The following is a 27,117-nucleotide window of genomic DNA, read 5'->3' as shown; positions in this document are numbered from 1 at the left end:
TTTGTTCACAATGATTCTTTACAACTAAAGCTGCAGACGAATCAATGTTTTCTGTTTCTTACATTTCACTAATAGTTGTGGATTTTATTGGAACAAGAGCCAGAATTCAAAACAACACATGACAGAAAGTACAAGTCAACGCAATTTAATCCACAATTTAATGGAAGAAGTTTCAAATGTAAATGCAGAATCTTTTCAATCAGTTTGAATCATTTTGTACAAAGTTGACTGATGAATTTATTCCAAGAAGCTGAAAGATTGATGTGACTGTGATCCTGTACAGACTCAACTGTTCAGCACTGACAATGTTTCTGTGACAGGAGGAGACTCTGCCCACTAAACACCACACAGACGCACTGAGGAACCAGAACTGGACCAGAACCCAAATCCAGGATAAAGAGGTTCAGTGAATGTGGTGTTGAAGGTGTGGAGGTGGATCAGTGAGTCAGAGGAGACTCTGTAGAAGGACAGAGTGCCAGCAGGACAGTCCACATACACTGCTACTCTACCAGAGAAGGAGGAGTAGGAGAGGTCTGTTCGTCTGTTATTGTGCCTGACACAGTAACGACCATAACTGCACCTCAGACTCCAGGACTGATCATTACATCCAAACAAACAGTCTTCACTGACTCCTTTCCTGCTGATTCTTCTGTAACTCACTGATATAGAAACACTTCCGCTCCACTCGACCTCCCAGTAACAGTGACCAGTCAGACCAGTTCTACACAGCAGCTGAGGCAACCTGGACTCAAACCTCTCTGGATGATCAGGATATGACTGAACCTCCCGCACACTTGTCATCTTCCTGTTGTTGTCAGACAGTTTGATCTTTCTGCTGACTGTGTTTGTGTTGACTGTGAGCTCACAGGAATCTGATGGAGAGAAAAAGACACAACACAGCTGCAGTTATTAATGTGTCATCAGTGTGATGATGACATCACAGATGTGAATGAGTGATGTCACAGTGTTTTGATGAATGACAGTAAAAAGACACTCACACTTCCTCAGACCTGGTGTCAACCATTGGACTCCAGCAGGCTCCACCCTGAAAGGAGGAGGGGGGTCAGAGCAGCACATCCTCTTTCAGCATGCAAACATGGACATGACATGACTCTCATACACAGAAACACAATCTGTCCATCAGGCTGCTTCTCCCTGTTCTCCCTGAACCTCTTCACCTCTGCCACTCTCCTCACACACTGAGAGTGAGCCACAGGATGTTGGTGTGTGTGAAAGAGGACCACAACATCTGAGAACACACACAAACCTCCTGTTGGATTTATCACTTCATCTTTATTTTATTGGATGTTGTTGCTGTTTCCTGTGGGCCACCTTACGCTTGCTGTTTGATCCAATGTCAACTTGTGACCAGGTTTCTATATTATAGGACTTTTGGATTTGGATGTCAAAACTTTTGAGATCCGATTCCTGTTTGAAGCTTGGAGGGCTTTTCTGAATCTCAGCTGCACAGTCTGCTTTTTGTTCTTGCTGTGTTTCTGCTCCTTTGTTTTACTGTGCAAAGAAACAAATACAATTTATACGTAATAAATCAATCAGAAAACACTGGACGTTGGTTCCTGACCTCTGCCACAAAACCAAGTGACAGAGACTCCCAGACTGTTTCCCTCCAGAACCTCACAAGTGTCACTGAAGCTGTCATTACTGTGCAACAAATAGTAATGTTAGCTTGCGTTAGCTAATCCCTGCTGAAAAAACCAGCATAGACCAGCACTGAAACCAGCACCAAAACACAACATATGCTGGTCTTGGTGGTGACCAGTCACTAGCAAAACCAGCAGTGTTTCTACGCGTTTTTTTTCAGCAGGTATGTTAGCTCCTCTCGCTAGCTAGCGTTAGCTAACGTTAGCTAGCAGTAATTAGCCTTAGAACATGATTCAAATCAAGTGTTAGCTATCATTACCTATTTTTTGCACAGGAATGACATATAGCTAACACTAGCTAACGTTAGCTTGCGTTAGCTAGCAGTAACTACACTTAGAATAGGATACAAGTTACCGTTAGCGTTAGCTAACACTAGCAAACGTTAGCCAGGGTTAGTTAACATTAATTTGCGTTAGCTAGCAGTAACTAGACTTAGAATATGATACAAGTAAGCGTTAGTGTTAGCTTGCGTTAGCTAGCAGTAACTAGTATAGAATATGATTCAAATCAAGTTGGAACTGATGTTTGACAAGGAAATTATTTACTATGTTAGCTTGCATTAGCTAATGTTAGCTAGCATTAGTTATTTTTGGCACAGGAATGACATCTAGCTAACACTAGCAAACGCTAGCCAGGGTTAGCTAAAATTAACTTGCGTTAGCTAGCAGTAACTGGACTTAGAATAGGATACAAGTTACCGTTAGCTAACACTAGCAAACATTAGCCAGGGTTAGCTAAGATTAACCTGCATTAGCTAGCAGTAACTAGACTTAGAATAGGATACAAGTTACCGTTAGCGTTAGCTAACACTAGCAAACGTTAGCCAGGGTTAGCTTACATTAACTTGCGTTAGCTAGCAGTAACTAGACTTAGAATGTGATACAAGTAAGCGTTAGTGTTAGCTTGCGTTAGCTAGCAGTAACTAGTATAGAATATGATTCAAATCAAGTTGGAAATGATGTTTGGCAAGGAAATAATTTACTATTTTAGCTTGCATTAGCTAATGTTAGCTAGCATTAGTTATTTTTGGCACAGGAATGGCAGCTAGCTAACACTAGCAAACGCTAGCCAGGGTTAGCTAACATTAACTTGCGTTAGCTAGCAGTAACTGGACTTAGAATAGGATACAAGTTGCCGTTAGCTAACACTAGCAAACGCTAGTGTAGTGTAAAATAACCATAGTAAGTAGTATAGAATATGATTCAAATCAAGTTGGAAATGATGTTTGGCAAGGTAATGATTTACTATGTTAGCTTGCATTAGCTAATGTTAGCTAGCATTAGTTATTTTTGGCACAGGAATGACAGCTAGCTAACCCTAGCAAACGCTAGCCAGAGTTAGCTAACATTAACTTGCGTAACTTGCGTTACCGTTAGAGTCAGCTAACACTAGCAAACGCTAGCCAGGGTTAGCTAATATTAACTTGCTTTAGCTAGCAGTAACTAGACTTAGAATATGATACAAGTAAGCTTTAGTGTTAGCTTGCGTTAGCTAGCAGTAACTAGACATAGAATACGATACAAGTTAGCGTTAGCGTTAGCTAACATTAGTTGGTGTTAGCTTGCGTTAGCTAGCATTAGCTAATATTAGCTAGCTTGACATTTCCTTGCCAAATTCATTTCCAACTTGATTTGAATCATATTGTCAGACAAGTTACTGCTAGCGCTAGCTAACGCTAGCAGTAACTAGAGAATATGATTCAAATTGAGTTGGAAATGATGTTTGGCAAGGAAATAATTTACTATGTTAGCTTGCGTTAGCTAATGTTAGCTGGCATTATCCATTTTTTGCACAGGAATGACAGATAGCTAACGTTAGCCAACGTTGAATCAAGGAAATGATTGCTGAAGACAACTTTTAGAATTAGGTCATGTTAGCTAACGCTAGCTAACGTTAGCTAGCGTTAGTCTTAGCATAAAAATCTATTGTGAACGGATGTTTGGCAAGGCATTGTTTGGATGTGACTGTATTTGTTGCTCTGATGGTGTTGTAATGTGCTTGTAGAGAGGAAAACGCCAGGCGGAGAGGGAATAAAAGAAAGAGATCACCTGCAGGAGGGACTGAAGCAAGAGAAGATTTAACATATTAACCAATAAAAAGACACTTTTTATTATATAAATTAAACATTCAGTATGTATCAGTACATTTTTTTAATTCTTTGATAATCATTGGTCCTTTTTCTGTTTTTGAAGATAGAACCTTATAATTCCAAGGCAGCTTTTAGATATATAAGGTTCTATCTACAATTGACCTGTTTCAAAAACCCTAATTTACACTTCATCTATAATTGTGATATCTCAGATATAGAATACATTTATGGTGTATGTAACTCTGCTGCTATAAAGAAATGTGCTCCATGTTTCAGTTTTGTTATTTGCAATGCTAAAACTTTAAACCTAAATATCTGAAAACTGATGTGAACGCAGATAGAACCTTATTATTCTGAGGTAGCGATTAGGCTGCTACATGTAGCCTACATTCATAGTTATTATGTTGACAGCATGTGTTAGCATGTATCATCAAATTACCCTTTGTAGTTAGATAACGACACTAGCTAGCTTGATAATATTTTCTGTCTTTGCAGGTGTCATCATGAGTGATAAGTCACAAGGTAAAGAAGGAGTTGTTGGAAAAATTATGCTTATATTATCAGTTTCTTGCATTGCATTGATATAAACTGCTTGTCTTACTTTATATGAAAAGCTCCTGGAAAAGTGCTGTGAATAAACACACTCACCCTCCAGCGGGACCACAAGGCCTCGAATGGCATCTTGAGAGAATAACTGATGGTGGACATCATAAGAATGTTTGTGTGAAGGATAGATGCTGAAGGCCGTAGGTCCGAAAGTGTGTACGTGTACTTCTCCATCATGCATAACAACTGTATGAGTCATATGTATTGTCGGAAAGCCAATCATATACGCTTACGCCCTTTTGTAGGTAAATAAAAAACGCTTGGGGAGAGCAGCTCATTGGGAAAACTCAGGAGCTCAGACTCCGCGTGCTGACCTCTGCTCTTCCCCCTCGCAAAGAAAGGCAATCTCCGTGTCCGTGTCTCATTTCTTAACAGATTTAAACCCAACATTTCTTGGTGCCGTGACCCGGATCCCAACATACCCAACTCTGCCGGAAGGAGGACGATACACCGAAGCCCGTCGATGGGCAGTACCACAACAGGTGGCCTGAAGGAAAGACAGAGGGAGTGAATTCTCCATCGGCCGGTGGATAGAGTCTCCTCTGCCTCAACAGCGTTGGATTGACGGGATCCGGACTTTGAAACAAAGGAGACGGGACCGGAGAACGGAGGAAAAATCATATCACCTTCTCTTGTGAGTAAAAACACACTACATTTAGAAACAGGTTGCAAATTCCTAGGTAAAGTAAAATAGAAACAAAATTAAAATCAGTTTAAATAGTATTTCTCTTTGAAGCAGCAGCATAGACTGAAACCTATCGGTGTTAAGGAACGTCTATGGCCTGTTGAAGTAGAAGAGAACGCATAAAAAACACAACGCAGACCAGGGAAAAGCATTAAAAGAAACGATCAGTAAAAAAAAAAAAATAAAAAAAAATATTTATTTTTTTTCCTTTTCTCCCCCTTACAATGGGTGGGAAGAATTCTCGTAAAACTGTAGAACAAGACAGTACAGGTGATAAAAACTATATGAAACAATGGAATCCTCAAAGTATCAAGTATTTGAATAAATGGAAAAAGAAGTATGGATTTACAGGCCGCTTAAAAGTAAAGGAAATAGAGGATTTAATATCCCGCTTGGAGACCAGTCTCATCACCAAGCGAGGGAATAAGCATGACGAAAGAGCCGACGAGCTCCGCATAGCGCTAGGATGGTTAACACAGTCTGAAGTTAGACAGAATAACCTTAAGAAGCAAAAAGAAGAGAAAAAGGAAGCTAAGAAAAGCCAAAATCCTTTTTGTGCGCAAAGAAGACAATGAGACAAACTGCAGGCAAGCGCCTGAACCTCCCCCATACATGCCATCGGCTAGTGCGCCGGTCGAACAAAACATTCCAGAGCAACAAAACATTTCAGAGCCAGTTCCAGGGCCAAAATGGGCATCTGCAGCTAAACCATCCCATTTTTCCCACTGGCCGCCTCAATACCCAAAGGTGCCAACTCCTGAAACTGAAAGAATGAATGACAGGGGGGGCCATATTATGGGTTGCGACCAGCAGGCCTCCTCCAAGCACCCAACAGATACACCCCCTCAAACAGCCCGGCTGGAAGCCCCAGCCTAACAATCAGACTTAAAAAAAGAAAACCACCAGTGAAAAACTCTTCAAATATGATAGCTGAAGAAGTGTTTCCCCAGATCCAAGTTGCCAATCCTCAGGCGGGGGGTGAAGATCAGCCTCCAGTCCTGTACGTCTTCCGTCCTTGGACTCTCGCAGAGGCCGCGAATGCTGTAGCTGGCATTCCTCCACCAGAGGATGATCCAGATGAATGGATAAAATGTATGCGAGAATTGATAGACTCCTACCGCTTGAATGGACAGGAAGCAGGGGAAGCTATGCAATCATCGTTGAAAATTAAATGGGGGAGAATAAAGGGTAATTACACAGGGAGAAATGGTGTAGGGACAGTGTTTGCATATCCAGCAGATGGAATGCTGGCGGGAGAATATAAAGACGCTCTCAATGCGATAGCAGCTAGAGTAAAGGCCACTTTTGCGCACGCCGCCAACTACTCTCGCATAGCTGCCATAAAACAGAAAACAGACGAGGATCCTGAGGATTTTAGGGCTCGAATGGAAACCATGTTTCGTGCTAATAGTGGTATAGCATTTAATGAAAATAAAACTGATGCATACCAACAACAACTCAAACATGCTATTATGCATGGTTTACACCCAGATGTTGCAGGCTAGGTCCGCAAACATTACGTGGAATTTGACACCGCGGACGTTCCTACCACTATGCAGTGGGTCCGCCATGCAACCAAACACTTAGACTCCAAGAATAAGAAAGGGAAAGGAGGAAAAGGAGCGAACACATTTTTCTATGATGACGAAGACTGTGATGCTTTCCTCAATGACAGCCCAGATCGTGACACAGTGGAAACGAAGGGGGATGATAACCTCAACAGGGAAGCCTGTTCTCTGGATGTTTTGGCAACTCTGACACGTACTCAGCAGAGGAAATACACCCTCTTATCACTCTCGATGTCCTCCGTGATATGCATGCCTCTGCTCCTGATAATGAAAAACAGTATTGGGTCAAACAAGGCGCTGAAACAGACAAAACAGGACTGTATACACAGGCTAACAAACCTATTCTCCCTAAAAACTTGTACAAAGCTGCCGCTATTTTGAGTCATGGGCCTTGCCATGTCTTAACAGGAGGGATGACAGACTTAGTAAACAGAAGCTTTGTAACCTATGGATTTAATTCCTACTCAAAAAACTTTTGCAGATCATGTGTAATTTTCATAAAACACAACCCACAGGGCAATGTAAGACCAAAACGAGGGAAATTCCCAGAACCAACTGAACCTTTTCAAACTATGCACATGGATTTCATAGAACTTCACAGAAGTGGGCCATACAAATACTGTTTAGTACTAGTTGATGCATATTCAAAATGGGTTGAAATAATACCTTCAAAAGCTGCGGACTCACTGACAGTAGTAAAAGCATTGTGCAAAACAATTGTGCCACAGTATGGGATCCCCGAAATATTGTACAATGATAATGGTGCACATTTTGTAAACCAAGTTGTAAGTCAAGTTGCAAAACACTTACAAATAAATCTAAAACATCATTGTGCCTACCACCCTCAAAGTGCAGGTCTGGTAGAAAAAACAAATGGGACTGTCAAATCTCGGTTAAAGAAATGCATGGAAGAAACAAAGAGACCATGGCCTGACTGCTTAGATCTAGTGAAATTATACATGAGAATCACTCCGACCGATAAAGGGTTAACCCCATTTGAGATAGTTCATGGTAGGGCATTTAGACTCCCTGTTGTCTCAAAAGACCTTGAGGTATCTGAAGAAAAGACAACATTGGCGGAGCACATGAGAAAACTGTTGGACCAAAAAGATGTTTCCAAAACAAATTTACTGCCCTCTGATTCTCTTCCCCCTCCACAGGACAGCCAGAAAGTATGGCCAGGGGACTACATATTCGTCAAAATCATCAAAAGAAAATGTTGGTCCAGCCCATGGTGGGATGGTCCGTACCAGGTCCTGCTAACAACCCCAACAGCAGTAAAGATTGCAGAAAGGACAACTTGGATCCACCTCAGCCACTGCAAACTGCAGCCTACCTCTGTCTCAACTGGATAGTGGGGAAGTCTGGGCTACAAAGGGGGCTCTGCTATATAGCGGCAGGGCCATCTCAAACCCCAGTGAAGAAAACAACTGATCCCTGTCCTATTAGGATGACAGAGCAAGGTGATGCAACACTTACATGGTGATGCAGAATCGGATTGTTCTGGATTTGCTAACAGGATCACAAGGAGGAGTATGTGCAGTTATTGGACAAACATGTTGCACCTACATCCCCGACGGCATGACGGACGGAGGAGATATCTACCAAGCTCTGCAAAACCTGACTGATCTCCAGAGCTATGTGCTGGAGCAAACCCCCGGTGCTAACCCACTTCCGGACTGGATGACTGGATTCTTTAACGGCACCTGATGGCAGGTTCTCCTAAAAGCATTGGTACCCGTGTTCGTAGTCATGCTGTTGTTCCTCTGTTTTATCTCTTGTGTGATACCCTGTATACAATCAATGTTTGAGAAAATGGTTCAACAATGTTTTGTGCAAATGCAATTATTATCCCAAAGGTATGAGTTTGCTAATCCTCAACGTTATGCTGATTCCCAAGTGTAAAAAGTGTTTTACGCCTCGTCTTTTTCCAATGAAGGTATTATCGAAAATGGCGACAAGAGATAATAACCTGACGAACTAAAAGTACGAGCAATAAAACTGATAAACAGGAGGGAAATGTTGGAAAAATTATGCTTATATTATCAGTTTCTTGCATTGCATTGATATAACCTGCTTGTCTTTCTTTATATGAAAAGCTCCTGGAAAAGTGCTGTGAATAAACACACTCACCCTCCAGCGGGACCACAAGGCCTCGAATGGCATCTTGTGAGAATAACTGATGGTGGACATCATAAGAATGTTTGTGTGAAGGATAGATGCTGAAGGCCGTAGGTCCGAAAGTGTGTACGTGTACTTCTCCATCATGCATAACAACTGTATGAGTCATATGTATTGTCGGAAAGCCAATCATATACGCTTACGCCCTTTTGTAGGTAAATAAAAAACGCTTGGGGAGAGCAGCTCATTGGGAAAACTCAGGAGCTCAGACTCCGTGTGCTGACCTCTGCTCTTCCCCCTCGCAAAGAAAGGCAATCTCTGTGTCCGTGTCTCATTTCTTAACAGATTTAAACCCAACAGGAGTATGTCAAGCTGAGGAGTCCATTAACTGGAAGCATGTTCTGCCAGTCTGATAATAAAACAGGAATCTAGAATCTGTTGTGTTAAAATATATATTACAAGTCCTTTTATTCTCAGTGCATGGCTCAGGCTGCATTCACAATGTACATTTATCTTTTTATTTACTGTTCTAAATTCAAAATGTCTTTATTGGCACGATGTCACACAAACGTGGCCAAAGCAAGAAAAGAAGAAGAAGATTGTAGTGTAAAGACTAGTACAGTAGATGAAAACACAACATAGATATAAGTGTAACCAAAGCTGACAATAACAGCACAACACTAAATAATAAGTGTCATCACATATAAGATGAACAACTGTCAGCTGACTGTCACTCACTGTCCCTCAGTTTGTGGCAGCAGAACATAGACTGCTGCTGGATCACAGCTCTTTGGGTTCTCCCCTAGTAGGACTGTTCATGTTTCTGCATCTACTGGCTCAACAAAGCCTTTGTAATCTATTACATGTTTAACATGTAATCTATTCCATGTTTAACATGTGTTTCTCTGATATGTTTCTACTTTTCACATGTTGTGAGGAAGTGCTGCTCTGTTGTTGTTGTGTTTTATTGTACAGGCCTGATCTGTATTTGCTCTTTACCTCAGCAGATATGAACTAAAACAACAAGGTGTGTACTGAGTTCACTGAGCTTCATGTGAATTGTGCTACTATGCAAACTGATATTATATAATATTGTGTCTGTCACTTGACAAAGAAACAAGTCAACATGGTGACTACGTTGTGATGAAGGACGCCCCATGACACCACAGCCAGCAGCTGTTCTGACTGATGGTATCCTCAGTATGCTGCTAACACACATGAGGCCACTATCAATGGTGGAGGATGAAGGAGTGCTATGTGCACTTTAGAAAACAAACTAGATTTTACTTTTGCATTCTTCATGTAACAAACATTTTAGAGGTGTGAATCTTCAGCGGCCTCACGATTCCATTACGATTCAGCTGTCAACGATTCTCGATGCATCTCAGTGTCATCTCTCTGCTTCCAATAATCAGACTGCAGCAGCCTACAAAATAAAAGCTGCATCTTTTCAGTCATCAAACAAAACCTGTATCCATCTGCAGCATCTTTCACGTTTGTCTACAATAATGTAGTTTTCACATGTAATTGTTTTATTTTTCATAAATTTTACACATTGTGTACCTGTTTGGCTTGATATTTTATATTCATTCTTTGTTCTCAGGTGGGTAATTTTCAGAGGGTACAATCCTTTTTTTGTAATGTTGTTTGAAGAAAACAAAACCAAGGCCAAATGGCCTTTACTATTTAAGTTTGTATTCACAGTTTTACATGTTATACATGTTTTACAGTAAGTTGATTTAACTGTATTGTTGTTTAATTATTGGCACTGGCACTTAATAAATGGGCTTAGTTTTGGAGCCAAATGTTGGAGTTGGAATGAATACCTCTGTTTTTTTGAGAAATGCTTGATCATTTTACAGCCACATCATTTTCGTTACGCATTATTTGTTTTGGTTGTTTAAAAACGCAAAAAAAAATATTTATCCGATTACTCGATTAATCGATCGATAAAGTGCTAGATTAATCGATTACGAAAAGAATCGATAGCTGCAGCCCTACTCAGTATGACCAGAAGTCCCGACAGTCTCTCCTATGCCATGCTGCTTCTCAGATATGTCTTCATTAGTTTAAGTTTTTCGGCGCTTGCCACAGTTACAGGTAGAGTCAGAAATAGTTTAATAGCCGTGGCGACATCAGGCACACTTGGTAATATGGAGCGGTGCTTTATGAATAGAGTGTGAGCCAAATCCTGAACTGAGCAAAGCTCCATTTCTTTTATGGTGGACACGAATGTGCTTCTAAATGAAAGAACTTGTTCTGGAAAATCTGCAGACAAATCATCTTTGTACTGGTCTGCTAAAGCACTTGCTGATGTAAACATTTCACCATCAGATTTAACAAAAGTTCTTGTGGGTATAAAAACCCAAACCTCCGTGCAGCTCTTGCAGGCCCTGAAATCTGTGTGTTACCTGCACAATGGCAGCTTCTAGAGCTGCGTAACATACTGACACTTTGAAGTGCTCCTCTGCATTTGAGCCTTTCATCCTCACATAACTCATCAAAATGTCTTTTGGTGCTCCAGATGCACTGGCTCCATATTTGCTTACCCGACAGTTACAGGTAGAGTCGAAACGAGGGTCTCAGATGCTCTGGCTACCCAGCGGGCACCTTGAGGTCAATTTGACGTTGAAAATTAGTCAAGATTTTGACTACCATCATAAATAGCCTACAGGAGCTTTGACATCCTTATGGTTGTAAAGAGGTTCAACAAAGGGATCGATCCCACATCGGGTTACTGTGTTATATATTGTAAGTCAAAATTTTTGACATCAAACCAACGTTGCTGCTCAATACCTGACATCAAATTGGCATTGATTTGATATCTAGAAACATGGCATTGAATAGATGTCAAATTGATGTCCCAATAAAAATGCTGTGAATTTGGGTGTGGGTTTTTTTATGCTTTAGGGATGACAGACAAAAGACTCTCTGCAACTATTAAACTTTCAATCTAAATATTCAATGGACAAAATACATCTAAACTGACATCAGCTGAAGTCACACACATTTGCCCCATGGGACGGGAAAAAAAATGAATGGGTGTCAATTTTCTGGTTCGAGTCGTTGGAATCCAGATATGTTGTTTGTGGATTTATTTATTTTTTTCTTTGCACGAAAAAACTGCACTTTAAGGGTATTAATCTTATTAATAATATTAATTAATTCATAATAACATTTTGATTAATGTATTATATTATAATCCATTAATTAAATACATCATTATAAATATTAAATACAAATAATATATTGATATAAGAAAAAATAAACAAAACATTTATTGTTTTATGTTATCTATCTAATAATATATAATATAATAGTTCAATATTAATCAATTGATATTGTTAATTAAGTGTTCTAATTAACATCATTTTTTTTTTAAATGTATTATATTTTAATACATTCATAAAAAATATAAATCATGAAATGCAGGGATCGTCCGGAGTCGAATGTGCAAACAGCACATATGTGTCTGTGTCAAGTGCACAGTGCACAGATATCAGCCATCTCATTTGACAAATCACCTCGGATACAGATGACAGGCACACAGGAGGACTCTGATTGGACAGTTGTGATTGCATCTATTTTTGGCCTTGATATAAACCACTGGTCCGGTCCGGCCCGGAGCTGCTGCTCGATACCCTTTGACCTCATCGTAGGTAAGTACGTGTCATATCTGACATTAGCATACTGAACTAGTTAATAAAAGTTGATTTTATTGCAGCTAGGTATTACTATCTCTCTCCTGATCACAATTACTCGAAAAAATAAATGTAATGTTTATGGTCGGTCTGTTTAAGCAATATTAATCCGGAGGTACTTGGCTGCGGATTACCGAGTAGTGGAGCTGTTAGCTCAGCTCCGAGTAGCCATAACTGCTGTTAGCTCCCGGTGTGAGCTAACGGCGCTACTCGGCTCTGCTATATAACACATTAGGCCGCACTCTAAGCTAACAGCGGTGACTTTGCTTTTTGGCCTTTGTTGTGTCGCGGCGCGAACGGTAGCCATTTTCTCTCCCGGCGCGAGCTACCGGCGCTACTTGGCTCTGGTAACTGTTGTCTAAAATATTAGGCCCCGCTCCAAGCTAACAGCGGTGACTGTTTTTTTGGCCTTTTGTTCTGTTATTCAGTTTGTGGCTAGTATTTAATACTCCCTTCTGTCCGCCAACATGTTTCTCCTTGTGTTTGTTTGTCTGTGATAAAATCTGATTACCTGTGGGTTTTTTTTTTTTTTTTCATGTAGTTAAAAAAAATCATACTTTTATGATACACATTTACAACCTGCCGTGATTAAATAGAAAAGGAAGCATTTTCATACATGACTATTTTTGCTTTTGGTAATAAATGTGCATTCAGATGTTGATAAAATCCTGCACATTTGATGCAGTTAATGTCATTTTTACTTGTGTGGTATATTTATTGTCAGAGTATGCTATTATTTAGTTTATCAGAATATACATTTTTCATGTCATAAGATGCGAAAAACTGAAATTTCCTACACATACCTGCAAACTTGTCGCTTTTCTGCGACAATCGCCGTTTTCTTGGTCAATTGGGTCATTCATGCGAATCACTAGAACCAGAGTTTTTTTTGGGGGGGGGGGGGGGGGGGGTAAGGCTTTTTTTTGTTGTAGCTTTCCATTGTTTTTCGTCACGGGGCAAACCACTCTTGCGATTTCCCAGTGGGGAATTGTCTAGTTATTCATCCTCCCGCTCTTTTTTCGGCACTTTTCTTGTGCTGCGCCGTTGAGCAAAAAATATATTAAATATGCGGCTTGATCGGACTCGGTATGCTATTATTTTTCTCTCAAATAGTAATTCTTTGTCGTAAGACTATAAATAGATAGATCTTTATTGTCATTCAAAATGCACACCACACAGGTGCACATATGAATGAAATTTCATTGAAAATGTCTCAGAATAGCAACACTTTTTGCACACATGCATAAAATGGTAATGGGTCAAAGGTGGAAACAGTGTTTGCTGCACAAGACATTATGAGCTTGTAGATCTGCTATTTTCAAAACAATTTTGAAACTGTTCAGTTTTGATTTTTATATCTTCTGCAGCTCCTGGTCTGGCCACCAGCCCATCAGTTATCTATCATCTGTCATCTATCTATCATCATCGATCTATTATCTATCAGCTATCTATCATCTGTCATCTATCTATTTATCTATCATCAGCTATCTATCATCATATATCTATCCATCCTTGTGGATGTTAAAAATCCAAACTCCAGAGTTGTCCCTTTCAAAGTAGCGCATGTGTGTGCATATTTAAATATAATGTATGGAAAATTATTTCTTCAGACAACTCAAATGATGAAGATGGTGGAGCCGGTGTTCGTGAAAATGTTGTCAACGTCATGAAGAGGTTAGTCCTGTTCTTTATCTGTTAATCCTGGAAGACTGGTCAACAGCCAATAGTGTGCCATCCCCCAAGTCCCAAAAGAACAATCACAGCCCTTGATTTTAAATGATTTAGGCATTCCCAACGTTTACCTTGTTTCTGTTTGTCTGTGGAGTTTATATTTCATCATTGGATGTAGTTTAATGTGGTTAAATGTGTGAAAATGTCTTTCTGGTGTGGTGTTGGTTCATTTGTGAAAGTTACAAGTATCACAGTGAAGAGTTTTGCTTCCTTGTTTTTGACACTCTACTCACAGCAACAGAAACATATTGTATGAATAAGTAAAAAGTTGGTATACTTCCACGTAACCTGACCTGACGTTATGTTTTTTTGTTTTGTTTTTTCTTTTCTATGTTTTTGTAAAACTTTTATATAATCAGACCCCAGGAATAATGGCAGCAGTGGAACTGAGGTTAATGGGGATCACAATAAAGTAATAACCTCGATTTAATAGCATTTATGTGTATGTGTTTGACAGAGTCCTTACAAATAAGATCATGGCAGGACTGGACGGTGGTGGGGGCAAGGGTGCCTTTAGAAGAATGATCCTTTGGAAGGTCATGATTGGTAAGTAGAATTTCTTTTTTTGCGTGACCTAGGATTTTGACATACCGTATTGACCTGAATATAGGACGACCCTGATTATAAGACGACCCCTCTTTTCAAGACTTCAGAAAAAGACTCTGATAACCAAAATTTGTTTCTCAATAACAAACTCACATACCCTCCTGTCAATCTCTTGGAAGCGGCCGCTTAGAGGACCACGATAAGCTTTTCTCTTACTGTTAGCGTTTTCAGACAATCTTTTTGGACCCACCATCTTCGGACGTTACACTCTGTAACTCCATATTTCTTGGGTGGCTGACAGGTGTTTGGCGCCTCCGCTGCATTGATCACCATTATCTTAAAATTAGCATCATAGCTCCGCCTCAGATGTCTGTAAACTTGCCCCACTTTTGATCCACTTTGCTCCGTAAAATCACCGCGTCTCTCCATTTTTCATCTCCTGTCACTTCTTCTCCGCTGTGATTGACAGATAACCCAGCCACAGTGTCAGTGACGTCTCTACAATAAGCTGGCGCCCTCTGCTGTTGCGGTCGTGTAGCGATCCAGACAACTATCAGCATATGTCAATGGTTAGACCACGATTATAAGACGGCCCCACTTTTTTACATAATTTTCATCGAAAAAAACCTTGTCCTGTATTTGGGTCAATACGGTACTTGCCATATGTTGCTGAAATATGTTATTTTGATAAATGTTTGATCCTCAAACAAAAAACTGACTTTACTCAACACTTGTAAAATGTCCTTTTTTCAGATGCCATTCAGAAGTCGCAGCCTGGAGCCAGTGAGGCTGCGATTGAGTTACGGATGGGGACCTATCTGCGGTCAGCGCCTGATCGAAAAGGTGGTGGTGGCCGCAAGACCACTGAACCTGATGCATAGGCGCACTGATTTGTTGGTATTGTTTTGATATTGTTATTTGTTTGTTGATATTAAGTTGTTTGCAAAAGTGTACAATAAAATGTTTTGTTCATACCTGTATGCTTGATCATTGAGAGAGAATCCCATGTGGGAAACTATTGTAGTTCAGTTTTTAATCCTGATGAAGATCCTGTGAGACCAAGTCTAGATTAAGCCAATTCTGTTTGCAATACAAGATGGTGTGTGTGAGATCTTTCCATCTGTGCATTTTCATTTTCTTTTTTTTCCCGCAAAAGCTTGACATTGAAACAATGTCAAAATAACATCAATATCATTATTTGACATCAAATTGATGTCAAAGTTTGACATCATGTTGATTTACGTTTTTGACCAAATCAGGATGTAATTTTGATATCAATGTTTGATGTCATCTTGATATATTTACATCAGATGCCCGCTACCTGCCTGCAAAATATCAATGTTCTGTTTTTGGAGACTTTGTGAAACAGTGTTGATAGTTTCAAGAATTTTACCCTGTATCACTATCTGAAGGACAAATTCTAAATGATCCATGTTATGTTTGAGTCCCTCGGCCTCATCTGGCTTTTTAGATAACAGACACATTTTCGTAAGTGCTTTCATCACATCTGGGTAACCAAAGCGGAGTGAGCACACAGCATCATTTCTGGATGCCCAGTGTGTCGGGCACAGCTGTTTAAGTGTTGATTGCCCTGTCACTTTGAACTGTGACTCAACAAGTTGCCATCTTTTAATACTACCACTGAATAAAACATGTTATTTTTGTTCAGTATCATAGTATTCTTTTACTTTGACACATTGTGGCATGCATCGTTCAGGACCAGGTTTAGATTGTTCTTCTATAAAAGTCCAACAATCTCTTTCTCCAAACCAGATACGCTTTGATGGTGGACTGCATGGAAACCCATGAAACTTTCATGTATTTTCACCTCTAATGGATTATCATTTTCATCTTTCAGAATAGTGACATATCGGATCACCTGACTGAGTTGATCTACTTTAGAAATGTCTTGAGTTGTGTCAATTATTACAGAAGAAAATTCTGCTTCATGGATTTCTTTCACTATTTCGTCTTGAATCATTTCGTTTTGAATTTTTGGGCTTAAGTATTTCGTTTTACTTTTACTAGTTATTAACCTCTGTAATACAGGGTCATACCGGCCAAGAAGTTCTATAACGGACTAAAAGTTTCTGTTTTTTATTTCTCCCAATCTCTCACGATCTGCACGGAAAGCGGAGTTACTGAATGCAAGTGTCAAGGTAACGCCAACAATTCTTGTCAATACCTCTGACCAAAAGCTGACTTCATATTCAATTTTGCTCATCGATTGTAAGATTTTGCAGCCACATATCATACATTACACAAGCTGTCATGTGAGAACGGGAATGTTGGTGTTCTTTGATCTTTCTGGATAGTCCTTGCCAGTCATTAATTCCAGTTGTCCAGGACAAATTATGACTCAACCAGCCAACAGAGCTCACAACAGACACAATCCATTTTTGGGGAGTAACTAGGGCTGGACGATTAATCGATCAAAGAAAAACGATTGATGTGCCGCCGCGCATGAAGGAGCAAAAGACCCAAAAAAGTGAAAGAGTGTCAACTTCAGCCACCGCCACCGCAACACAGACCTCCATTAAGGACACTCTTTACAATGCCGCTCCATATCCCACCGGCTCCCGGCGACAGTGAGAGATAACGGAGGCTGTGACATTCATGCTAGCTATCAGTACAGTTAGCAACCCAGGCTTCAAGACATTGGTCAAGACTTTGGACAAGCGGTACATGTTGCCATCACGCAAACACTTCAGCAGAGTTGCACTGCCTGCTTTGTACAGTCTGAGTGCATGTAGACTGGGTATTTATTTTTGTTTATTGTTTTTTTTATTGCTATTATTTTTATAATCATTCATATATATTATTTAATATATTCTTTTACTTTTTTACTTGTCACTAATTTATTTCTGGTTGCTTTTCTGAAGGTTATATTTAAAGTTGAGTTTTGGTGGCTCAATAACTACTTTTTTTTAAATCAATGAATAATCATGTTTATTAATCGTGATTTCAATATCAATCAAAATAATAGTGATTATTATTTTTTCCATAAACGTACAGCCCTAGGAGTAACACAACCATTTGTGTGGTATCTTTGTTCCTTTCTTTGATATTCTCATGTAATACTCATTGGAAAAACACCTCCCTTTTGTATCTCTAGGATTCAGACCGTCAAATCTGCATGGTCCCTGCCTCAAAATGTACTTTTTCACATTGCGTTTTTAATATCTTCAGGGAAATTAGCCCTGTGACTGGGGTCAGACATGTCTGACTCTGGGCTAATTTGAAATGAAAAGCTATCTGAGGCTATCTTATTGCTGCTCTCCAAAGATTTTTTGCAATCAGGCTGCCCTGTTTCATCTCCGTCAACCTCGCTGTTGCTTTCTACGTCTTCCCTCCAGTTTATGTCTCTGTTGATCTTCATTTGCAGAGCCAAGATATTTTTATTTGTTGGACACTCCTGGATGTAACTTTTCCCTGTAGCCATTAACATTTGCCATGTATTGCTATGCAAGTTGACCAGAAAATAACAAAATGTGGCAATTAATTTTCCCGTTGAACGGGTCACCTTAGTCATCATCACAACAGTTGCCCCCCCTGAGAAATTTTTCAGGAGTCGCCACTGTTCATTTATGTGTCACAGAAATCTTTTGAATTTGAGGTTCAGTATTTTCTGATCAGCCTATGACACAGAGGGTCTATTGTTATTATTAATATCATAAATCAGCAGTGACGTGGTGGATATTAAGCAGATCTTTCGACACTGAACCATCTACAATCCAGATACAGAGTCTCACACTGACTGTTTGTGGCTGCAGCAGGACTCTTCATACCTGAGAGTGTCCAGTCTCCAGCCTGGATCCTCCAGTTGAGCAGACAGGAGCTTCACTCCTGAGTCTCCTGGATGATTGTAGCTCAGGTCCAGCTCTCTCAGATGGGAGGGGTTGGAGTCCAGAGCTGAGGCCAGAGAAGTACAGCCTTCCTCTGTGATCAGACAGCCTGACAGCCTGCAGACACACAAAACAAAACACATCAGCTGAGGGTCCTGATGATTCAGTGCACATCTGTGTTTAAGGGTTTATTATACTCATCATCTTAGTTTGCAATAATTAATTAATCAGCACAAATACAGAGTATAACTGAAGCTGATGGAAATGCCATTAGTTTTGCAAATATTTGGTCATGAACCAACATATTGATTAAAATGATGAACTGATGATGGAGCTAGAAGAAAAGTCAGAGCATCACCAAAGTAATGACAGTTCATCCTGAGGGGAGCATGAATGTCTGAACCAAACCTCATGACAATCCATCCAGTGGTTGTTGAGATTAGTAAATCGGGACCAAAGTGCAGAATAGATGGACGGACCCACATTTTATATAAAATGCATTCATGCTTCTATCAGGATGAGATGTAATTATTTTGGTGATCTTCTGGCATATGAGATATATTTTTTCATTTTTACCCTGTCTGGTTTAGGGGCCGTCCACACGGGCGAAAACAATCTTTTTTTTTCTCCGGCTTCCTCGTCATCGTTTTAAGAATATTTGCGTCCATACGGATCCACTGAAAACGACCGAAAACGCTGTAGTTCATATTCCAGGCCTCTAGGTGGCGCTTGACATTCACCAAAAACGGAGAAGAAGACACGGAGCATGCGCATTAAGCTTGCTCGCTGTGAACAAACAGATAGGAGACGGACAAACCAAACACAATAAGAAGAAGATGAAAATGACTAGTGCAAGGAAACCAGAATCGTTTGTGTGGACCGGTAATGAGGTTGAACTGCTGCTGCGACTCACACTCAACTACAAGGCGAGTAAGTTACAAGAAAGGCTCAATATCTTCTGCGGCACGATCACGAGCATGTAGTCCGCCATTGTTGTTGTTGTTGTTATGGGACGTCGCGGGGTGGGGTCGATCGCGTCATTGTTTTGGAAAGTATGCGGATTCGCCGTCCACATGAAAACGGGAGGGCTGCGTTTTTGGATTTCTCCACCCTGAGACCCATTTTCAAAAAAGTGCGTTTTCAGGCGCTGCGTTTTCAGGATCCGTATGGACGGTCGGCCAAAACGATGCAATACGTGTGCGTTTTCGAAAAAAACGTTGTCGTCTGGACGGGGCCTTAGACCTGCTCCAATTGTACAGTAGCATGAAATAATGAAATAAAATAATGAATCCTGACCTGAGAGTTTGAAGGACACAGTGTGGACTCTTCAGTTCAGCAGAAATTCGCTTCACTCCTGAATCCTGCAGGTTGTTGTTACTCAGGTCCAGCTCTCTCAGATGGGAGGGGTTTGAGTCCAGAGCTGAGGCCAGAGAAGTACAGCCTTTCTCTGTGATCAGACAGCCTGACAGCCTGCAGACACACAAAACAACACACATCAGCTGAGGCTCCTGATGATTCAGTGTACATCGGTGTTTAAGGGTTTATTATATTCATCATCTTAGTTTTCACTAATGTACTAATCAGCACTAAAGCAGAGTATAACTGAAGTTGATGTAAATGCCATTAGTTTTGCAAATGTTTGTTCATGAACCAACATATTGTATGGAATAAAATGATGACCTGCTGATGGCATCAGATGAAAAGTCAGAGGATCACCAAAGTAATGACAATTCATCTGAGGGGAGCATAAATGTCTGAACCAAACCTCATGACAATCCATCCAGTGGTTGTTGAGATTAGTGAATCGGGACCAAAGTGCAGAATAGACTGACGGACCCACATTGTATATGAAATGCATTCATGCTTCCATCAGGATGAGATGTAATTATTTTGGTGGTCTTCTGACATACAATATATATTTTTTCATTCATCTGTTTACCCTGTCTGGTTTAGACCTGCTCATTGTACAGTTACAAGAAATAATGAAATAAAATAATGAATCCTGACCTGAGAGTTTCAAGGACACAGTGTGGACTCTTCAGTTCAGCAGAAAGTTGCTTCACTCCTGAATCCTGCAGGTTGTTGTTACTCAGGTCCAGCTCTCTCAGATGGGAGGGGTTGGAGTCCAGAGCTGAGGCCAGAGAAGTACAGCCTTTCTCTGTGATCAGACAGCCTGACAGCCTGCAGACACACAAAACAACACACATCAGCTGAGGGTCCTGATGATTCAGTGCATATCTGTGTTTAAGGGTTTAACGTTTATCATATTCATCATATTAGTTTTCACTACTACTACTAATCAGCACTAAACACAGAATATAATGGAAATGCCATCATGTTTGCAAATATTTAGTCATGAGCCAACATATTGTACAGATTAAAATGATGACCTGATGATGGAGCTAGAAGAAAAGTCAGAGGATCACCAAAGTAATTACGGTTCATCCTGAGGGGAGCATGAATGACAAAATCCACATGACAACCCATCCAATGGTTGTTTAGATATGCAAGTCAGGACTTAAGTGCAGAATAGACTGATAGACCGACATTTTATATAAAACGAATACATGCTTCCATCAGGATGAGATGTAATTATTTTGGTGATCCTCTGACATATGAGATATATTTTATCATTTATTTGTTTAGCCTGTCTGGTTTAGACCTGCTCCAATTGTACATGAGTACTTGTTAGATGAAATAATGAAATAAAATAATGAATCCTGACCTGAGAGTTTCAAGGACACATCGTGGACTACTCAGTTTAAAGGAAAGTAGCTTCACTCCTGAATCCTGCAGGTTGTTGTAGCTCAGGTCCAGCTCTCTCAGACTAGAGGACTGGGACCTGAGAACTGAGGACAGAACTTCACAGCTTCTCTCTGAGAGGTTACAGCCACTAAGTCTGAACAGGAAATAATAGGTTAATAAAGAGTTTTACTGAGACAGTGTCAGTGTTTCAGTGTCATTTCCACATCTCCTTATATTGTCTTGAATACACCAGCCATTTTAAATAGGTACTTTACTGAATAACTACTGTGTTTACCAAAAACATATACACATGTCAAATACATTATAAATGAGATCAAATAAATGCAGTTTTCACAGAGAGACAGAGCAGTTAGGTCACTCAGTGTCTCCTGAAGCTGTGAGTTTTGTATATGTTACATAAACTATGCTGGAATGTGGTTTAATGCTTCTTAGTGTCTAAATACTTTTAGCATATGATCTTTGTAAGTCCTACAAGCAAGAGGGTGTTTCTGCTGGGAATCAGTAAAATGATTAAATTAATCAGGATGTGTGTAAGTGTGACGCTGAAATGGAGCAGAGATCGACTGATAAGAAGAATAATGAGCAGAACAAGAAAATAATATTTCCATTTGAATCAATAAAAGCACGTTTACTGCATTCTGAAGAAAGTTCTCCACACTTACAGAGCTTTGTAGGAGGCTTTGATCACTGGCAGCAGCCTCAGAAGAGCCTCCTCTGAAGCAGAGTATTTCTTCAGGTCAAATACATCCAGATCTTTTTCTGATGACAGTAAGATGAAGACCAGAGCTGACCACTGAGCAGGAGACAGTTTATCTGTGGAGAGACGTCCTGAACTTAGGTACTGTTGGATCTCCTCCACTAGAGAACGATCATTCATTTCATTCAGACAGTGGAACAGATTGATGCTTCTCTCTGGAGACAGATTCTCACTGATCTTCTTTTTCATGTACTTGACTGTTTCCTGATTTGTCTGTGAGATACTTCCTGTCTGTGTCTGCAGACCTCGGAGGAGAGTCTGATTGGTCTGCAGTGATAGTCCCAGGAGGAAGCGGAGGAACAAGTCCAGGTGTCCATTTGGACTACGTAAGGCCTTCCTCACAGCACTCTCGTAGAGACGTGTCTCTGCAGATTGACGGTCTGATGTTTGTTCCTCCCCAGAGTTGATGAATGTTAGATGGACATGAAGAGCAGCCAGAAACTCCTGAACACTCAGATGGACGAAGCAGAACACCTTGTCCTGGTACAGTCCTCTCTCCTCTTTAAAGATCTGTGTGAACACTCCTGAGTACACTGAGGCTGCTCTGATATCGATGTCACACTCTGTCAGGTCTGATTCATAGAAGATCAGGTTTCCTTTCTGCAGCTGATCAAAAGCCAGTTTTCCCAGAGACTCAATCATCTTCCTGCTCTCTGGAGTCCAGTGTGAATCTGTCTCAGCTCCTCCATCAAACTTGACATTTTTCGCTTTGGACTGAACAACCAGGAAGTGGATGTACATCTCAGTCAGGGTCTTGGGCAGCTCTCCTCCCTCTCTGGTCTTCAACACATCCTCCAGAACTGTAGCAGTGATCCAGCAGAAGACTGGGATGTGGCACATGATGTGGAGGCTTCGTGATGTTTTGATGTGGGAGATGATTCTGCTGGCCTGCTTCTGGTCTCTGAATCTCTTCCTGAAGTACTCCTCCTTCTGTGGGTCAGTGAACCCTCTGACCTCTGTCACCATGTCAACACACCCAGGAGGGATCTGATTGGCTGCTGCAGGTCGTGTGGTTATCCAGAGGCGAGCAGAGGGAAGCAGTTTCCCGCTGATGAGGTTTGTCAGCAGTACATCCACTGAGGTGGACTCGCTAACATCAGTCAGGATCTCAGTGTTGTGGAAGTCCAGAGGAGGTCGACACTCATCCAGACCATCAAAGATGAACACAACCTGGAACTCTTCAAAGCTGCAGATTTCTTTGGTTTCAGTGAAGAAGTAATGAACAAGTTCCACCAAGCTGAACTTTTTCTCTTTCAGCACATTCAGCTCTCTGAAAGTGAATGGAAATGTGAACTGTATGTCCTGGTTGGCTTTGTCTTCAGCCCAGTCCAGAGTGAACTTCTGTGTTAAGACTGTTTTCCCGATGCCAGCCACTCCCTTTGTCATCACTGCTCTGATTGGTTCATCTCTTCCAGGTGAGGCTTTAAAGATGTCTTCTTGTCTGATTGTTGTTTCTGGTCTGTGTGGTTTCCTAGATGCTGTTTCAATCTGTCTGACCTCATGTTCATCATTGACCCCTGCAGTCCCTCCCTCTGTGATGTAGAGCTCTGTGTAGATCTGATTCAGAAGGGTTGGGTTTCCTGCTTTAGCGATCCCCTCAAACACACACTGGAACTTCTTCTGAAGGTTAGATTTAAGTTTACGCTGACAAACTGCAGAATGACTTCCTGAATAAACAAACAACAAAGATCATTTAGAATATCAGATAATTTATTACAAGCTTGATTCTTAAAGGTTGGGATGCTGATAAAAGTGTAAATAAAAACAGTATTTAATCATTTGTAAACAAACAGTGTTTTGTTGATCCTGTCCCGACTAGAAACATGTTGCTGGCATCAAATACAGAATAAGCTGGGACTTACAAAAAGCATTGACTTGACATACATGGAGCTGTGCAATACAACCATAAATAGTATCAGCATTAAAATTTAAAGGATGTCACCATTTTAAAAATCCACACTTCAATTTTCCATTCAAACATTTTATCAGCACTCACAGCTGTGATATTGTCAGACAGACTTTTATGCCCTGACAGCTGTTATTTATGTTTTTATGAGGTGCACATGAATGCCATACAAAGCGCTGTAGATTTCAGAGTTTAAAACGTGCACCTGAATGCACCCTGAGTCTCTAGACTATCACCCCCTAAACAACAGCAGCTTTACCTTCAGTCTGAGAGGAGGACCCTCCTCTGTTCACTGGAGCTCCTCCAGCAACTTTAACATCCACTGACACTGAGAGAGAAAGAGATGTGTTATATTAATTAAATTAACATTATACCATGGTCTGGGAGAATACTCGATTCTGATTGGCTGCAGGGTGTCCATTAACCCCTGATATATGAACACCTACTAAGTAGTTCCAGTCAAATTGACTGTTCACTGCTGTTAATCAATGCGCAAGCTGGCGTATCAAATCTGAATATTATATTTCCAGCACTGAGTTCAGTCCGTCAGTCCTTCAGTGTCTTATCCTCTGAACACCACAGGGTGGCGACTGTAACACACAAGCTGCAGAAAGTTCACTTCCCCTCTAAATTTACTGATACACGAATAATCTCACATCCCGTTCGCTGTTCAACTCTCTGCTTCAGGCTGCGGCCACAGTAACGTTACACACGGCTGATCATTTGTTCTTGAAAATCTTGCTATTGATTTGGGGACAATGACATGACTGGTTAGTTAGCTAATCTTGTTAACTAGCATACTGTCAAATTATATTTACTGTTTGTCAATCGTACGCAATGTTATTGACTTTGAATCTTGCTAGCATAGCGTTAGCTTTCTGGCTCATGGCTGAGCGGACTAGAATATCAAGTCCTATCTATGGTCTGTCCTATTTACTGGAGGAGTGAACAACGTCTACGTTGCATAAGAATCTTACGGGAGAGTAATGATTGTTCCAGGTATTAGTCAAACCCTCAGGCGTTACCATGGAAACTAAGTTATGGCTTGTGAAAACCTCCATATTTTGATTGTAAAACGCATGAAAATATAAATGAATGGTCTATCATAGTAATCTGACCATAAAAGGGCCTACTTCAGGAGCAGTTAAATTGGTAATGTTTCATGATGTCCTCTAGCTGTCTTTGGGGTTCTACTCACCCAAATCCTTTTTTCTGTCTTGCCACTTTCAGTTTGAACATTTGGTTAATCCACATCTCAACTGTAAAGAATCTATGATGTCATCAGTCGTTATAACTTGACTGGTATGTTTGGGATTACAGTGCGGGGTAAACAAAGAGTTGAACATCTACTCTCTTATTATTTGTTCATTCACTTAAAGGAACACTACAGTTTTATTTCAACAAACGTTTTCAGCCTGTAGATCCTTTAAATAACTGACACAGTGACACTGAGTGAGAAAGAGACATTATGTGTCATTGTTTCAGTTTGACTTCTTATTTGTTATATAAATGTACCGTGTTACGTACTGTAGATTACATAGGTTATTCTTGGACAGTTGATTAGTTAGAGTGTGATCTCCAACAATTCATCTTCATTTTTAGATACAATTATTCTGGACTGTGGTTGTTAAAAAAGTCTGTGAATAAAATCATTCAAACTATGAAACTACAAAGACTGAGATCAACTATAAAGACGAGTGAGTAGATCTGTAGCACAGTAAGATTTCAACTTCTATTGATAAATCACGGAAATGTGACAAATCAGAAACATCTACTGCACTTTAACATAGAGTTAAGCTTACTGACACACAGTTACTCCTCACAGTTGCTCATTAGTTTGTAAGCATCACTCTGCTAATTATCTAACACAGTTCTTTGGTCTCACTTGATGTCCCGCATACAACAACGTCTGATTGGAGTGACGTAGAGGGTACGTGAAAACAAAGTGGTTTGCATAATGAAGGTCAAAGAGTACGATTACAATTCAAAATGTGTGGGCAGTGTTGGGGAAGCTACTTTGGGAGCGTAGCTTGTAAAACTACATGTAGTTCAGCCTGGCAGTAGTTGAACAAACTACATTTCTACCCCTGGAGAAATTTAGTTTGTAAAACTACTGCTAAAAAAAGTAGCTTTAGCAACTAATTATACTCATTTAACTCAGCGTTGAATAAATCAACATATGGTGTATTTGAAACAAGATATAATAGCCTACAAAGAATTCACATGCCAGCAGAAATATGCCTCTCTGCTCAAGTTTTATTTTTTAAAGCACAAAAGCTGACAGTTTTGGTCAACATCACAGGAACTTCAGAGGCACTAACACTGAGGCACTACAACTAGATGTCAGGGCAGAATCGCTTGTTGACACGACACATGAGCAGTCTCGCAAAGTTTTTATCAGACAGACGGTTCTGTTTGGCACTAAAAATATTGGAAAAATCTACATTACGTCATGTTACATAAACAACATGTAAAATATCTAAAGAAGGAAAGACTCCTGATGTCCCTGCAGAGAGCAGTCCTGTTGTTACTGCAGTCAAACAGCATCTCCAGCTCACATGCTGGGAGTCCTACAATTCAGTCATTATTAATGTTCTAGATGATCACAGTGATTATTCTTGTTGATTTTGTGTCCATGAAGCATCTCATACTGGTTTAACCGCTCCTGAACAAACAGGTAAACATCACAACATCTCATTGGTTATTTAAGGAATTGATAAAATACCACACTAATAACAAAACCATCCACATGAGTCAGTGACAGAAGAGTCTTAAACCAAAGAGTAACGTAAAGAGAATAAATCAGGGAGCTCCATCATGTCTCTGTCCTCTTAGTAAACAACAATGATTGATCACTTCAACCTTTTCTCATAAAAACAAGTTGTGGTCTTTAATTTCATTCTCTGTTGAATTCACTGAGCTTCTCTACTGAGACTCTGCTCCGTCACAAGTATTATGTCACCAGTTTCCACCGGCTGTCTTTTCTCTGGAAATACAGAGATATAAAACTGACTGACCTTCTGCTCCTGAGCTGCTGGCTGACAGGTTCTGCAGCAGGTCCATCCTGGGTATCTCCTTCAGAACCTCCTTGGTCACCTTCACAGCTCCATGAAGTGTAAAGCTTTTCACCATCA

General features: G+C 40.4%; 1 protein-coding gene and 1 long non-coding RNA gene across 2 annotated transcripts; both read right to left on the bottom strand.

The window, feature by feature from the left end:
* Window positions 1-351: 351 nt before the first annotated feature.
* LOC115576525 (NLR family CARD domain-containing protein 3-like) lies at window positions 352-23,709 on the bottom strand (the record flags this gene model as incomplete). The annotated part of the gene is made up of 5 exons (XM_030409057.1): window positions 352-864; window positions 4,780-4,844; window positions 18,520-18,671; window positions 21,280-21,453; window positions 21,983-23,709. Coding segments are annotated over 5 exons (2,631 nt in total), but the record flags the coding sequence as incomplete, so codon positions are not given.
* A 14-nt stretch (window positions 23,710-23,723) lies between these two features.
* Window positions 23,724-27,116, bottom strand: LOC115577066 (uncharacterized). The gene is made up of 3 exons (XR_003983016.1): window positions 27,001-27,116; window positions 24,243-24,311; window positions 23,724-23,744 (listed from the first exon to the last, which is right to left on the bottom strand). It is a non-coding gene; the product is annotated as an uncharacterized LOC115577066 (long non-coding RNA).
* Between the last annotated feature and the right edge of the window lies 1 nt (window position 27,117).

Source organism: Sparus aurata, chromosome 24 (genome assembly GCF_900880675.1).
Source record: "Sparus aurata chromosome 24, fSpaAur1.1, whole genome shotgun sequence".
Taxonomy (NCBI): Eukaryota; Metazoa; Chordata; class Actinopteri; order Spariformes; family Sparidae; genus Sparus; species Sparus aurata.
Note: the sequence above shows the minus strand (reverse complement) of the source record. Positions and strands in the feature narration are given on the sequence as shown.